Genomic DNA, 17,155 nt, shown 5'->3' with positions numbered 1-17,155 from the left:
AAATAGTAGTATTTTTGTGGTGGCATACCTGGGTTCCAGCTGGTAGTGTAGTGGTTACAGCTGTTGCCTTTGGACTCAAAGGGCACAGCTTCAATCCCCACCTCTGAGAAAAGTACTTATCCTAAAATTGTTCCAGTAACATTACCCAGCTGTGTAAATAATTGCAGGTACACTAATATTGTAAATCACTTTGGAGAAAAGTTTCAAATAAGTAAGTGTACATGTTCCAGATTCCAGGCTCCATACAGCCAGGTGGTGCAGTGTCAATTGTGACCAGCAGATGGAGACAGACTCTCTTCTGGTTAATGACTTGACCATTCATTTGAGATTTTTTTCCACAGTTATTAAAATTATGCTGCACCTAATTATTTTTGAATGTTGTCTTAAAATGTGCATCCCAGTGCTTTTTGAACCCTTCCATATGTGTATATTCTAATTGATTAATATGGGCAATATTTGGTCCCAAGTTGTTCTGCCCCTGCAATAAAACAGTGTAAGGGGCAGTTCTGTACAATTGCTACTGTGTTGAGAAAATTAAATTCATTTTTTTTCTTTTATCGTAATAATACAAACAAAGTATTCTGGACAAAACACACTTGAGTCTATTTTCATTATGATTACCAAGGTCTTTCTTTTTATATGAAAGCAAAAGATAATTGAAGCTACGGAAGGTTTTTCCCAAGGTGCAGCACTACGTCACCCAGGGATCCTGTCTTCACTGATGTGTCTTAAAGAATAAGATAAGCGTTCATATGAGAACCAGCCAAAAGCTAAAGAAATGTGATGTTCAGAAGCTGTCAGGACACCTTCCAAACTCTGTTCTTAATATCTATATTATCATGATACCTAACAAAGAAAGGTGATAGGTGATTCCTTCCCGAGATAATGCAACGTTTTTTCGTTTCTAAGAAATGTTTGGAAGCATGACCAATACAATGAAAGTCTAAACTAATAAGACAGTACCTACAAAAAACAATGACATTTTTAAAGTTTTCATTTTGAATTTTTTAAATCTATAATGAAGTTGTCTTTAAGCGTAGGAAATATATTACCTACCTTGTCACAAATTCAGAATGCACCCTTCGCTGTTAAATTAACATCCATCCATCCATCGAAAACAACTGTCTGTCCAAGCTGTGTCTCGGCAAGCCGGCCTACCCGGCGGCACAGGGCGCAGGGACACACACCCTGGATAGTACACCAATCCGTCGCAAGGCACCCCAAGCAGCGCTCCAGACCTGCTGCGCAGCAGGCACCTGGTGAACCCGCCGCTCCACCCCCTCTCCCCATTATATGAATGTTTATTTGTCTAAACCCCAAGAATATTAATCACAGAAGCCTGATATAAAGATACCATATTGAAAAAAAATGTGAACATATATATATGCCCCCCTATACACACATACATTCCTCGAACAGGCAAAAAAATAAGATATTCATAATTTGCCTTCTTATACTTTTACCCTGTAACTGAAAATTGTCATGAAACTTTCACTCAGCTGCTGGAGTATCTATATCCATATGGAGTATCTACATCTCCATTGCGTATCTACATTTTGTCCTTTCCATCGTGTCAGTCTATTCTGCCTTGTAAATGTTTATAATATAACCAACTAGTCTGCTAAGGAGGCATTAGAACTGTTATTAATAGATTAATAAATGTCTGTTATTAATGTTGCCAATGGATGTAAAAACAGCTTTAAAATCTTCCCATACAAAATGCTGCAAAGTCTCTGCAGGATCGGGACTCTTTTCTACTTTTTATTTCAGTGGGCCACTTGTTTTTCTGTTTGCGCTGTTTTTATTGACACGACAGAGTGTACTCCAAAACAAAGGCTTTTAATCTCCATAACTTTAATTTTTATGTTCGTAACATGAGAATCCAGCGCACTTCATTTTAAGATGCACAGCATGTTACTTCTGGCTCAGGTAACCCAGTAGATGTCTCCGTTGCCATAGTTGTTCAGTTGTCATGACATCTTTCTGTCTTAATCTTGTTAAAATGCAGTTATTCTGTACAAAATTTAATACAACCTCCTAATCCCCCACAACCAGCATGTGATTTTCTACTTCACTCCTAAAATTACATGCTCTAAAAAATAAGACATCGGTTCTGTCCTCATTAAATTCTTAGTTACTGCATAAGCTGGTCGTTTTATGTTTATTCTGACTTTTAAATGTAACCATATAAGTTCCATGTTTGTAAGACTGTAAAGGAGGTTCAAATATTGGAGACTCTGAATGCTTTGCCAAAACACTTTAAAACGGCACAGCTCACTTAACGGCGGGTCGTGACCCCTCTTCCTCCATCCATCACTGCTCATGAGTTTGGAAAAGGGAACATGGACCCGCTGATGCGGCCTTTGTACCCTCTGACATCTGATCCCCTCCAGGTCCGTGACAGTAAGTGACCACTCTGACACAATTCACTGTGATTCACTATGATTCTGAATGTGTCAGTCATTGACGGTGCTGTTAACCACATCTCTTAATGATTTTTTTCATAAGACGGACATTTGTCACGGCACATTGGAAAACAATTATACGTGTTAAAAGTACTTTTGAAACGATACATTTATTTTTATTGGCAAATAGGTTGGTGAATAGTTTTTGCACATTTTGGGTTTCTGTTGTGCCAACCACATTAGTAGAAAATGGAAAACAATTGACAAAGCTGTAAATTTAACTGTTTTACCCCACATTTAAATGAAATATTTCCACATACCCACTTTTCACAGATTTATAAATCCAATATTAGACAATACATCTGAAAGTTTTTAGATGTAATGTATGACCAAAATTTGAGTACTTATAGTAACACAGAAAAGAATAGATTTCTATTCATAGATTCTCTTCGTAGAATTACAACTGCACAGAAATTTTATTTAAACAGTCCATTACAAAAATGTATAAATATGAATAATATAAATATGGATTACCAAATGTAATATTTGCCTGAACCTCATACTTGTATAGTGAATAAATAAGAGACAAGACATGATAATGAAGCTCATCCACTGGCTGTTGTGAACTCAAACGCATTGCTTTTATGCTCAGCAAATATTATTCAAGACAGTGCTGGTTAAATACAGGCTGGTTTCCAATTTTACAGTTTTGGTCACAGTATTTTATTGAACAGGATTTTTAATTGTTTTCATCAACTTAATGTGTAATATGCATATTTTGCACTTAAATAGTTCATAAATTCAGTGTCTTATTAATACTTCATTAAGAATGCTACATGTACCATGTATATCTAAGTCTTAGTCAGATTCTTTTAAATCTGGCAAAAACAATTAATCTGGATCTGGATGTACACATTTATTAATCTGCAGAGATTTATATTAAGTGCAGAGGGAAATCATTTTTAAAATGTCCCCTTATATCTGAACTTTGTTTTGTCACCTGTTTGGAACAGTATTTAATAAATTGCCCTTTTACTCATTCTCAACACTTGCATTGTAACTTTCAACACATCTTTGTAGCGTGAAGCATGTTTGTACCATGTTAAGGACTTGAGCCTGAACCCTATAAAAATGGCAAAATATGAAAGAAATTAAATATAGAGGGAAAAATGCCTCCGTTTCACAATTTAGCAGCGTTTCAATACAACGCTGTTATAAGTGAACCACAGGCCTGTAATCATGCAAACCTGCATCTTTTCATGACGCTGGCCTCTCTGGTCGTGTTCATGCATCTGTCAAGAAACGTACCTCGTATTCCTTCACATAGCTGTTGTCCCACAGGTAGAGATGTCGATTCTTTGGGTTGTAGGACAGCATTGCCAGGACACCACTGGGTGCCCTGAATTCAAAGCTCACATTTACAGGTTTCTCCTTAAGCAGGTCAAAGGCGAAAGTGACTTCGGTGTCCTTTGTGTCAGTGACATACAGCACTCCGCAGGCTACAAATGCGTTCCCCGCTTTACTCCTGGGGTAAGTAGTGTTGACGTACGTACTGACTGAAAAGGTCTTTTCATCCAAGAGGGCCACTACCATACTCTCGTCGAAGCTTGAGGCAAACATGAGCCACAGTCCGTTTTCATCTGCTGCTAGTTTGAAATAGGTCTTGGAGTTGGGAAGGAGGTACCTGAGGTTGTGGTAGAGGGCATTCTCAATGGCCAGGGTGTTTAGCATATTTGACTGAAGGTCAAATCTGTAAAACAAATACATCATACAAGTCTACCATTCACTCATTTAGCTCATTTAACTGGCCCACTATTACCAAGGACAATTTGCAGTTTCATGAAAGTGGGTGGGAAAATGTAGAACAACACAGTGTTAACAGTTTTGATTGAAAAATAGTCTTGCAAAATATCATTAATATTTTCGGAGATGCTGAAAAAAGCAACCATGCTTCGACTGGACCAATTCAGGATTAGGAGAGTACATACAATGTGTGTATTTTTTTAAATAACTTTCGTAATTGTCAGTTTTCATTTTTGACTCTGACGGGGTGGAATGAATTCCCTCTCTCCCTCAGAACTGCTGAATCCCTTGCAACATTCAAGAAGGGTGACAAAACACATCTTCTTCAAACTTCTGTACTGAATCCAAAAACTTGGATTACCTCATGTGGTGCAAACATCTTTGTATTTCCCCTCAATTCTCTAGGCAGCTAACTACTCATGTAATGTGGGCCCACAAAAACACTGAGAAATAAAGGTAAATAAACGCAAATGTGGTAGCACTTATTGTAGCCACACATTAATAACATTTATACGATTGGAGAGACACATATTTTAATGTGCAGTAAGTGCACTTGTCCCTGCTGTTCCAGCACTTACTTGGCAATTTTCGAAGTCCCAGCAACATGATAATACATGGAGCCATTGTGTACAACATGGCCACAGCCCTGGAAGAACTTCTTCGTATCGATGGAGGTGCCGCTGTCATTCTGGAAGGCCGCTATGTCGCTATATTCCCTCACCACCCGGCCTGCGGTGGGGCAACAGGGGAAGAAGTCTCAGAGCGTCTGACTGGAGGAGCACACTTCCTACGACACGCAGGTAGGATGATTAGCAATGACAAATTACTGCAACCCCTCCCCACCTGAAAAATGCTCTGCCGCCCAGATTTTCTCGTCATCCTGAAGTGCTGCGTCCTGCATCCACGTTCCAAAAATGCTTTCCATTCTGGTGATGTTTCTGGGGTTGGTTATTGATTTGATGATGCATTCTGTCAGGATTTTTAGAAACAATATACACTATAAATAGAAGTTGGGTTTTTTTTTTTCCATGGTATGAACTGTTACTCAAATACCTGCTTTATTTTCAGGAGCTTCAGTAGTTCCTCCAGTCAATTTTTCAGATAACGAGTCATCGTTTGGGGCAGCATGTGACAGTCCTGGGAGGGAAAGCACTGTGTCATGTTGGGATGAAACTTCTGAGTCAACAGAAACTGAGTGAGAGCACTCTTGTCTCCAAGAACAACGGGACTTTGCAAAGAATTACAACTGGCTCATTCACACAGCACAGCAGACAGCTAGAGCACTACAGCATTTCCACACGTCTGCTACCTACCAGTTAACCAGTGATTGTTGCCCTGTGCAGTTTGTGGTATCCATCTAACACAATGTTGCATTAAATACTACATTGTATTAAATTTTATGCTGAGGCATGGAGCAAGACAGTAAAGGACACTCACTCAAAGTATGCACCTGTTGCAAGCTGCTGTGTCGGCTCTTGCTCCGGTTCTGGGGGGGTCCAGGTGATCCGGGGGGGCCCTGTGGGCCAGGGGGGCCAGTGGGTCCTGGAGGGCCAATCGGACCAGGGGGACCTTTCAAACACAGGCAATAACAGGGTGTGATACTGCATAGTGTTACCGTCTGCTGTGTCAACAACTCTGGACCACAGCACAACTCCAGAGGTTTGCCTTTAATTTAGTCTCTGTCACATTTAAAAAAAAAAAAAAAAAAAATCCATGATCCATGACTTTTCTTTACTGATATTAAAATGTGACACAGAGATTTGGTGAGGGAATCATTTTTTTATGATAAGAAAATTACTGTTATAACTTTATGTCCTCACCTTCTACGAAGACGTCACTGGAGATCTCACCCTTCTCTCCGGGAGGCCCACGATCGCCCCGCTCTCCCTTTTCTCCTGGATCGCCTTTCTCACCTGGGGGTCCTAGAGAACAAAGCATCCTCATGACAAAGGGATTAATGACACTGACATCATCCTCAATCAGAGAGTTTTTCTTGAAGAGGTTTAAACATTTTCCTTCGACACCAGTAACAACTACAGCTGTGTGAATTAGACTCATGTTCTTGACCAACTGTGTCTTTCACCCTACATCACACTTTGATGCTGCTCTCTTCCATAGTGTCTTTGTTCAGTGACAATCCTAACTCCAGCACGCATTAGACGTATGTCACGTACAACGACAACCTGAGTAAAACAAGCTGGGTGAAGCTTTTCCACGTTCATTCTCAGAAGAACAAAGCACCTCCTGTTTTCTTCAAAACATTTGTTTTCCTTTATCTTGTACAAAGCATTCCATTTCGTTCACTTTTCAAGTCTGGATTGTTCTCTTGCAGCAAGTTCTTGAAGAATGCATAAGGGCTGTGAGTGTCGCGGCTGTCCACGGAGGAATGTCTGCTTATTCATGTGTGTGAAGTTTTGAGACGCACTGTCGACGCGCACTGCAGTGTGACTCGGGTGACAGGGCAGCGGTGCCCACGTCTGACAGAACGCAGTGCGACAGGAGAGACGAGGGCCTGGGAACGCTGCACGCATTCTCGTATTGTTTGGGCTGGGAATGGTGGCAAAGAGCACCCTGGCAGCTTTAAACATGTTCGCTCCTAATGTGTACCAATCATGTGCATTAATACTTCAGCGCTGATCTACCGTTACGTTTCTTGTTCATCCCCCAGCTTACATTTACGTTTATTCATTTGTTAGATGCATTTCCCCAAAGTGACGTAAAACCCAGAGTAAATTTACTGACGTACACATGTAACAAGCCTGTACTTTCTTCCACTTATACATTAATACAACTGAAGTTGTGCTTTCTTAAGGGTACAGCAGCAGTTTCTTCATTTGGGAATTGTACCTGCAATGGCTGTTCCTTAACCGCTACAGTGACATGTATGTAAGCTGTTAGGGTACTGTGGTTTACCTACTTTTTCTTTTTAAAAACCATTTCAAATGTTAAAAACATTTAACAGTGATGGGACTGGGATCTGTTGTCTTCGGCGAGGAGCCACGTACCTCTCTTCCCTCGTCTGCCCTCTGGCCCTGTGTCACCCTTTGGGCCAGGCAGGCCGTCACTTCCGTTGAACCCAGGCATTCCATCGAGACCGGGAAGGCCTGCGACATGCGAACACGCACTCGCACGTTCAGACACAAGCACACAAACGCAGCCGTGGGTCTGTCACATTACATGCTCAGCATACTCAACAACCTCACACATACCACAGACCCCCAACTAAACACTGCACACTGACACCTTTCCAATTCCAATATTTTGTGGATAATAACATTTTCTAGTCTTTTTAAAAATGTGTGTTATTGCGCTTCCTCACCGCTCTATTTTCTAAGATTTCTACCACAGGGAAAGCAGACACTGAGACAGAACAGAAACAGAATTTGAGCATGGAACCACTTTCATTTAACTCACATCCAGTGTTTACCGTATGTGTCTGGTAGAATGTCTGCGGTCAATAAAAAGACAAGGAAAGCTGCATGTTTATGAGTGCTTTCATTAATATAGAGTGAGACGGTGGGGCAGTCCAATACAGGGCAGGAGCTGAAAGATGGACAGCTCTCGAGAACCCGTCCTAACCCTAAGACAATAATTATATCCAGCTTCACGCCCTTAAGACTAAGGAAGGAATAAAGTTAGCCACCCTGAGGACCTGGGGGTGGTGTTTGTGTGAACGACTCACTGGAGGGGTGGCCCTGGAGAAGAAGAGGTTTTTCGTTCTGTTCTCTTTCAGTTTTGTTTGGCTATTTTTGGTTTATAATAAAGCCTCTTTTTGGCTGAACAGTTCTGCTGTCCTATGCCTCACTCCTGCTCTGTCTCCACCTCCGCCCCACAACCAGCCACGGTATATATGTATATCCAAGATTTTTACATAACCTTAGCTGTAAATTTCAAGGGACATCTATTAAGCTTTTACTGATTGCGTAGATAAAGCTGAAAGTGGAGCGAAGCTGACAAACATTAGAAATGCTTATGTGATGATTCAGTAAACGGCACCGAATCGGAGGTCGTAGAGATGACGCATTTTTTTATATCTATACTTTTAAATAAGTTTTAATATTAATGTAATTAGAAAAGGGGGGGTGCGGTGGTGCAGCAAGTTTGGCTGGATCCCATTCTCTGGTGGATCTGGGGTTCAAGTCCTGCTTGGGGTGCCTTGGTGGTGGACTGGCGTCCCGTCCTGGGTGCGTCCCCTCCCCCTCCAGCCCTGTGCCCTGTGTTGCCGGGTTAGGCTCCGGCTCGCCGCGACCCCGCTCAGGACAAGCGGTTTCAGGCAATGTGTGTGCGTGTGTGTGTAATTTGAAAATTACTTTTAAAAAATTATAAAAATTATACAAAAAATTATTAACAAAAGCTTTACACTGCAACAGGCTTCACGGCTTCACGGCCAGGGTGTATCGTGCCTTATGCCTTGAGATGTGGACTAGGTTCCAGAAACCATGGCGCTGCACTGGACAAGTGGTTACAGATAACACGTCGATGATGGAAGCGTTACAGGGTAAATATACAGCTTTCCCTGAGGTCTTGTTACAGAAGCTCACCTGTTAATAAATGGAGGGACATCTGAATTATTTGGATTTTCATCGATCGCGACTTGCTGGTTAAATTGACATTGTAATTACGAACAGTTTGAGCTACAAACTCTTGACAACAGTCAGAGTTGTGTTTCTCAGCTGAGGACCCCGTGTACTCCACACCGATGACAGTGCCTGCAATATGGTTTTTAATTCCGCTGCTTAGTGTGACTGTCCTGCTCCTGAGACTACATCACATCACTTGATTCCTTACCTGGTAATCCTGGAGGGCCTGGAACAGAGGAGAACGGAGTCAAAAGCAAACCCAGTGCACTACACAAACTTCTTAGATGTGGCATTCGCTCTGCATCTTTACTAATGAATGTTGACACAACTCGTAATTTTGCAAAGACGGAGAACATACTGTACCTGTTAAACAAATTTCATGGCTACTGTTACAGAGATCCACCAGTACTTTCACCTGTGGTAGAAACAATGTGCAATATGTCAATTACAATACAAAAAAAAATTTATTTTGACATATTGATTTATTATATCAATACCATTCTAGTTCCTTAACTACTACACTGTTTCTCTATAAGCTGTTGACATATTTACATTATTTAATAACTTATTTCAATTCGGGGGCAGCTGAAAGCGTAGTGGTTTTGAATCTCACCTACTGCTGTAGTACTGTTGAGCAAGGTATTTACCCTAAACTACTGCAGTAAAAAATACCCAGCTGTATAAATGGGTAAATATTTGTCAGTAGCTTAAACCTGTGACCTGCTTTGGAGAAAAGGACCAAATGAATGAGTAAATGTAATTAAACTTACCAAAAGGAATTCCACCAAGGCCCAAAGCAGAATGCCTCTTGGTACATGCTACTTTGTTCCAACATACTGTATTCATAATATAGTTAAGGTCTCACTGTCCAAAGGCGCTTGTCCTGAACGGGGTTGCGGTGCCCGAAGCCTAACCCGGCAACACAGGGCACAAGGTTGGAGGGCGAGGGGACACACCCAGGACGGGACGCCAGTCCATCGCAAGGCACCCCAAGTGGGACTCGAACCCCAGACCCGGCCGCCAGAGAGCAGGACCCGGCCACACCCGCTGCGCCACCGGACCCCCCACAGTGATGAAATAAGGATTTTTAAAAAAGCCAGAAGGACCATGTAAATTTAAAGATGACTTTTTCTGTTTTGTTTTTCCTTTTAGAGCCTCTTTGGGAACTCACGTGAGTAGCAGTGGACTAGCACTTGGCCTACAGGCGAAACACTGGGCTCTGTCCCTACAGTCCTACACCCCTATAGTCAAACACCCCTCGCCTCTCTCCTCAACCGGAGACTCCCCACGGCACCCCCCCCCCACCTCCCCACCTCCCCACCTCCCCACCTCCCCACCTGAGCGCTTCAGCAGACACTTGGAACCAGAGCAGTTTTTTCCTGCCAATGAATTAACTAGTATGAAGCCCGAACTCAGTCCGCTGGGCTTTAGGGAACATTTTGTACAACCCGAACCATGAACAGGAACATGATGATGTAACGAGTTTCCTCGGTTATTCATCTAACGCGTTACTTACAATTAGTGCACGTTTCTTTTCCACTTTCTTACTGGAGGATTATGGGTAAACAAGTCAGTTAAAACTTTGACTTGCTTCAATTTACACACACACCGCCTCTTCGGCGCCGTTCATCCACTTTTTTACCCAAATTAGAACCAACGCGGTTAAAGTACCGCGTTATCATCATCATCATTTCTTCTGAGAAGAACACCCGATACTATGGTAAAAGCCTCACCGGTACCACGGAGTAAATCGTCATCATGTCCTGATGTTCGGCGTCCTGCGGTGCGCGCGGGCGACGTGCCTCGTGGCTACGCTTGTCGCGCGCGCTGCGCGGGTGGCCGTCGCGTGCCGCCTCGCTGAGGAACTCAACGACGGCGCGTTCGGAGAAGTCATGCACGCGGGCGTCCAGCTGCGCCAGGCGGGAGGACAGCTGCGCGTGCCGGAGCAGCTGCACGAGCAGCGCGGCAGAATTGAGCGCTGTGACGAGGCACAGCGCGAAGAGCAGAGCGCGTAACCGCCAGGACATGCCTGGGGCGCGTTTGTCTTCTCTGGTGTCTGGGGACATTTAACGTGAATAAGCGGCGGAAAATGTAAAAGTGGGGAAAAAAAACATCTATGTAAAGCAGGCTTATGAACGCTCCTTGTCCACGTCAGAGTCACAGCGAGCCGCACGCGCAACTCCGACCAGGCGCTCACTCCTCTCATTTATATATATATGCGCCGGTGCCCATCTGTGCTGCGCGTGCCGTGGGCTGTTTTTCGCAGAATTCACATTCATACAGCGAGCAATGAGGCAGAAGGAGCTGAAAGGGATGATCCCGGGGCAAAACTTGGCGATTCTTCTGGAACAATGAGCCGGACGGACAAAAGCACGAGCACAGACACCTCCTGGAGAGTGGAAGCGACAACCGCCACCAGCGCGTTTCCAACACACACCTCCAGCTCTGTCCTATTAAACGTGACATTTTATCCTCAAACACGTTCAGAACAGAAAATTCGATGGCAGCTTTTAATTAGCCATAACATATTACATTTACACTGAAAAATATGAGGCGTATATAACTGAGTGACTGGAATAATTACTGGAATACAAATGCATAGTCAAAACCTAGAACGCCATTAGAAATATGAAATAGGGACATCTAGTTATTCACCGACTTCCTCCCGTACCAGTGAAATGGATGATCAGATGAAAGATCATAACCATACGAAAGGTGATTTGCTTCAGTCAGTCCTCTAGATCTAAAATGCGGTACATAATGAAGTGGGCCATTTCGTGGCTGGTGGAGTAAAAGCCAGAGGCGATAAGTGACCCTTTTCACCAGACAGGAGCTGTTTGATATTCTATTCGCAGTTCTTTTATCACTAAGGATGGAAAATATGTCACCTTGGACCACCTAATACTGTATTAACACCTGCCATCTGTAAGGGCTACTGAACGTGTAAGCGCCATAACCCTACCGATTCTGATGAATTCTGCATGACCATAATTATAAGTTTCTGTGTTGCGGCCCAAAACAAAATAAATAAAATGTTAGCCAATGTATTTGCTATTTGTTGCACCCAAGTCAAGCGCAAGTTCATTTTCGGATGGCTGCGTAGCGATCTTCAAGCCATAGTTCGGAAAACGATGAGTTTTCAGGCAAACCATGACATGCTTCTGGAAGATTCTGTGGCGAGCTGCATTACAGTTCCTCTGCCTGTACGCATTTTCTTTTCATCGCTTCATTAAGCAATAAGTCCATCATGTGGCCCCTTGGATGGGGATGTGCAGGAAGACTCCCATCCAAGCGGGATGCTGAAGCATTCATCTGCCCAAAGGCTGTAGGTCAGTGGAATACAAAGTGTGGAGTCAGTGTTCAACACAGCAGACAGGGGCGAACACTACTTGGACTGACACCAACATGCACACGCGAGCACACACTCAAGCAACGCAGGGAAATTCTTAATGTGACACACACTCCGCTCCTTAAACAAGGGTAATGTGCCTTCGGGCCTCTGCACAGCTCTTCTGGTATTTTCGTATCACTGTATGGGGGTGCGCTGTTTTAAACTGACGAACCGTAAATCTCCGCTTCCCTACAATATTGTCCATATTATTCATTTATTAAACAAATGACTGATTTACTTTTTCCCATTGAATATTGCGAATATTCCTGACAGTCATCACAGCGACATTGTCCCGTGCACGTTAATGTACATTATGGAGGATAACAGCTAAAAAGACAAAAAAAAAAAAAAAAAAAAAAAAAAAAAAAGAAATTGAAGGAAAAAATCAAAAATCAATCAATTTTTTTGTCCCCCCCAACAGAAAGTAATGCATATCATATAAATTTTCACTTAATCATTATATTTTGGCATGTTACAGTCCTTTGAAAACGTGTCCCATAACACAAGATTTTTGGGAAAGATACTTAATAAGTGGGGGGCTGCGGTGGCGCAGTGGGTTGGACCACAGTCCTGCTCTCCGGTGGGTCTGGGGTTCGAGTCCCACTTGGGGTGCCTTGCGACGGACTGGCGTCCTGTCCTGGGTGTGTCCACTCCCCCTCCGGCCTTACGCCCTGTGTTACCGGGTTGGCTCCGGTTCCCTGTGACCCCGTATGGGACAAGCGGTTCTGAAAATGTGTGTGCGTACGTACTTAAGTTCCTTTTGATGTGAATACCTTTTAAAATAACCCCTAGTTGTACCGGCTGGAACTTCTCCACCACACTTACAGCACACCTGTCGTAAAATCGACGTGGACAACGGGCTCGGAACATCCGCCCTCCCGCCGTTCTGTCGGATCTGCCGCTGGCTCTGCAAAGCAACGCTGTGGCTACGGATCTAAGGAGACCTTAGGAGCAAGGTGCCACGGGGGCTACAGAACATTATTCTATCAAGACTGCAGAGGTGAAGTACAACCAGCACGCTGGCCAAGGCACCATCTTCTCCCCAAGCAGAGTGTGTCCTTGTGTTGATACATGACATAATCATGAATTGAAAGGCATTCACTGTGCACTATTCATTTTGGAATAGTTATCCTTTAATAGTCATTTAGTTATAACTTAATAATAGTTACTGTATTAATACTGTAATAATATTATTGTAGGGGGTGCTGTGGCGCAGTGGGTTGGACTACAGTCCTGCTTTCTGGTGGATCTGGGGTTCGAGTCCCGCTTGGGGTGCCTTGTGACGGACTGGCGTCCTGTCCTGGGTGTGTCCCCTCCCCCTCCGGCCTTACGCCCTGTGTTACCGGGTTAGGCTCCGGTTCCCTGCAACCCTGTATGGGACAAGCGGTTTTGAAAATGTGTGTGTGTGTGTGTGTGTAATATTATTGTATTCAAGAATATTATTTTATCCTAATATTTATAAATTTTTACTATGTATTCATTTTACCCCTTTAAAATAACACAAGTGGGTGCTGCGGTATGGCAATCAAAGGCTCATCATTTCTTTTTGAGGGTAAAATTTCAAAACTTTTTTCAAGGACCAAGAGTAAATTTGTATATGTGTGTATTTATTTATTTAGCGGACGCTTTTCTCCAAAGCAACTTCCAACGAACTCTATGTAGTGTTATCAGCCCACACACCTTATTCACCGAGGTGACTTACACTGCTAGATACACAACTTACACTGGGTCACATTTATTATTAATTTTGCTCAACCTGTGCGACTGACACCTTCGGTAAGCTCTTCACGATGCCTGAATTTGTCATAAAATAGTGTTCAGCTCAGCAGAAACAACAGTCAACTGCACCTGATGGCTGCCGAGCTGGAAAATGAGGAAAAAAGGCCTAATTGTCAGAGTGTTTCGGTTTCATTTTTTGCCATTATTTCAAGCAGACTGGTAACAATTGAGAAACAGAAGGACAATGATTTGGTTCCGGTGCTACAAAGACTCTCTATAGTGAGTCTTAATTAAAGATCAGATGTTTTGTTCTTGTCTTTCTGAGCTCAGCGATTTTTCCTGATGTTGCGAGGGTTAAAGGTTACGAAGAATACGTACACGGACTGTATGTTATTCCATTATGTGAATTGCCCAGTCGGTGGACCATTTTCCACAATTTGTTCAAAGACGTCTCCCAAAATACGTGTAACTATGGTTGTGTATTAAGGCCATTAAGTGTTTTGACCAAATAAGCTAGGCAACGCATGAGAGGGTACATTACCACAAAGTGTTTGCACAGTACAAACAAGGCAAGGTTCTTGCTGTTTTTACTTGGCATAGGAATAAACAGAGAGAGCTGCAACCTACTATATAGCGGAAACCCTGCAGAGACTGACTGTTAAGGCAAAAAAAAATAAAAAATCCCCACCCTCCGAGCTTTGCAGCAGACATCGGCTTGGCACAGTTTGGCACAGCTTGGCACAGCGGCCGACTGAACCCTGCAAATTCCTTAGCCAAAGACATGGGCGTTGGGAAATTCGGTTACAAGAAGTTCCTTTGGACACACAAAATTGCTTTTAGTGACAATTACAGTTGTAACAAATGAAAAAATATCCAGAAGAATAACTGTATCTATCTATGAAATGTATATTCAGATGGGGAGAGATATAACAGAATAACTGAGCTGCGAAGGGTGGGAGACACACATGGCGCTTGCGTGCACTTTATGTTTCAAGGAGTAAGGCCGCTGCGTAAGATGTGCTAGAATTTAAAGCGGGACAGGAAACGCATGGGTTCCTTCGAACTGGACTGCGTTGAAGAGACCTTTAAGGACATCACAGATGGGCAGGAAACCAACAGATGGATTTGGGATCAAAACTCAGATTGTTGTACTTTGGATATGTCATGCGAAAAAATGTCTTAATAATGCTGTGAAAAAGTCCGGGGGGAGGAGGATGACTGGCAACTAGATGGATGGACTCAGTCACAGCGACAATGGACACGCTCCTTTCAAACTCAAGGACACGAGTGGAGCACAGAACATTCTGGAAGCAATCCATTTGCATGGCCGCCAAAAGTCGACGTCGACTCGATGGCACTTAACATCCTCAACATACGTGTGCCTTCCGAATAAATTCTAAATATGATTAATTCCACATTAGTTCCTTTCTGTTTTCTAATGCCACGTGGCGCACTTACCCAAACACAGTATCTCCATCCACTGCCCAGAAATAAAAGTAAGAAAGGAGACATTTTGTTGAGCTCTGCCACCTACTGTCAAGTGGGAGAATGCACCAGCAACAAGGAGTGCAAATGAGATGAACTGGGAAAAATAACACATAAATCACCTGCTGATCAGTTAGCCAGTGATCAATGGTCAAGAAACACAAAAAAGGGCATTTATTAAAATCTCACCCTTACTTAGCCTGCAATGTTAAAACAGAAAGCCGGCTGTGTGAACGCGAGTAGCTTTGGATAAAAAAAAATATGTTTATTAAACAGGGTGCGGGCGCAGGGGCGCGGTGGGTTCGGCCTGTGTCTGCTCTCTGGTGGGTCAGGGGTTCAAGTCCCACTTGGAGTGCCTGGCATCCTGTCCTGGGTATGTCCCCTCCCCCTCCAGCCTTGTGCCATATGTTGCTGGGTTAGGCTCTGGTTTGCTGTGACCCCCGCCTGGGACAAGTGGTTTGAGACTGTGTGTGTTTATTAAACACCTTTACAAAATTTACATTTGTTTATTTAGCAGACACTTTTCTCCAAAGTGGCTTCCAACGAACTCTATGTAGTATTATCAGCCCACACACTTTACTCACCAAGGTGACTTACACTGCTAGATAGACTACTTACAATGGGTCACTCATCCATACATCAGTGGAACACACACACTCTCTGTCACTCACACACTGTGGGTGAACCTGAACAGCATGTCTTTGGAGTGTGGGAGGAAACCAGAGCACCCAGAGGAAACCCAGAGAACGTGCAAACTCCACACAGACCGAGTGGGGATTGAACCCACATCCTCTCACACCACGCGAGCGCTGCAAGACAGCAGCACCACCGTGGCGCCCAAAATTACACTGTCCGAATCAGCGTTTTCTGAAATAGCTCAGTGAAGTCCATATTCAGTGCTCCGCATTCACTGTAAACGGAACTGAATATACAGCACGGCATATTTTCACAACGCATAAAAGTTTTAACGTGACAAAAAAAAAAGACTGAAAAAATGCATTATCTGTGCACACACAAACTCGACCAGAACATAAAGCAGCACAGAACTAATCTCACTGTGTTTCCTGCCACATGCGTCCAGTCCAAACCAGGTGTGTCCCATTGTTCCCCGTAGCCGAGAGGACAGGGCATTAGTGCCTCATGAATGGCTAACGGCTCCGGGTCGCCGTTTCCTTGGCGACAGCGAGACTGTGCAGGTTTAGCTGCAATGTTTCCGTCTTCATCTTGGTCCCTTTTTTGTTGTCACAAAAACCAGAGCATCCATTAGTTCCTTGCCAGCTGCTTAGGGAGCCGTGACCTGAAGCGACCCCCAATGCTCGGCAGGGCCCATGCTGGTGGACCGGAGCTGCGCCTGCGTTCTGCCCGAAAAGCACGCAGGGGCTACGGCGCACATCTCCCCTCGGCGACGACACGGGATCGGAACGACACACCCGACATTTCCGAAGTGTCCGAAGCAGCAGGGCGAACACAAGCGCGCCGTGACGCTGCAGCCACCGCTTTAACGCGTTACACATCACGCTGGTTTACACGTATGCGGCACACCGTGGAAAACCATCCACATCTTTGCAGACATCCCCTTGTCATTAGTGCCTTCGAGCCACTCCAGGCCTCATGCTGTCGCCATTCACAGCCAGTGCCCATTCAAAACGATTCAGGTCACGCCGACCCGAGCCACTTGTTTGTTCCCGAGCAGGTTGATGGACAAGGCTACGTTTTGTACGAAGCCCAAAGAGGTAAGCTCACACGAAAAACTGGAATTGTCGTATTCAGGC

General features: G+C 43.8%; 1 protein-coding gene across 1 annotated transcript; it reads right to left on the bottom strand.

Moving 5' to 3' along the window:
* Positions 1 to 2,362: 2,362 nt before the first annotated feature.
* LOC108941987 (gliomedin-like) lies at positions 2,363 to 11,010 on the bottom strand. Its single transcript, XM_018764981.2, has 10 exons — positions 10,522 to 11,010; positions 9,152 to 9,203; positions 8,997 to 9,014; positions 7,214 to 7,312; positions 6,029 to 6,130; positions 5,646 to 5,777; positions 5,262 to 5,345; positions 5,052 to 5,177; positions 4,787 to 4,937; positions 2,363 to 4,155 (listed from the first exon to the last, which is right to left on the bottom strand). The coding sequence occupies exons 1-10, from the start codon at positions 10,852 to 10,854 to the stop codon at positions 3,690 to 3,692; spliced, it is 1,563 nt and encodes a 520-aa protein (XP_018620497.2). The 5' UTR covers positions 10,855 to 11,010; the 3' UTR covers positions 2,363 to 3,689.
* Between the last annotated feature and the right edge of the window lie 6,145 nt (positions 11,011 to 17,155).

The sequence above is a fragment of the Scleropages formosus genome, chromosome 7 (genome assembly GCF_900964775.1).
Source record: "Scleropages formosus chromosome 7, fSclFor1.1, whole genome shotgun sequence".
Classification (NCBI taxonomy): domain Eukaryota; kingdom Metazoa; phylum Chordata; class Actinopteri; order Osteoglossiformes; family Osteoglossidae; genus Scleropages; species Scleropages formosus.
Note: the sequence above shows the minus strand (reverse complement) of the source record. Positions and strands in the feature narration are given on the sequence as shown.

Excerpts from the sequence above, each read along its gene's own strand:
- LOC108941987 (XM_018764981.2), bottom strand. The coding sequence starts at position 10,854 with ATGTCCCCAGACACCAGAGAAGACAAACGCGCCCCAGGCATGTCCTGG. Across the intron at positions 9,204-10,521 it reads CGATTTACTCCGTGGTACCG|GTGAAAGTACTGGTGGATCT; the intron begins GTGAGGCTTTTA and ends TTTCTACCACAG. Across the intron at positions 4,156-4,786 it reads GGGACTTCGAAAATTGCCAA|ATTTGACCTTCAGTCAAATA; the intron begins GTAAGTGCTGGA and ends TTTGTTTTACAG.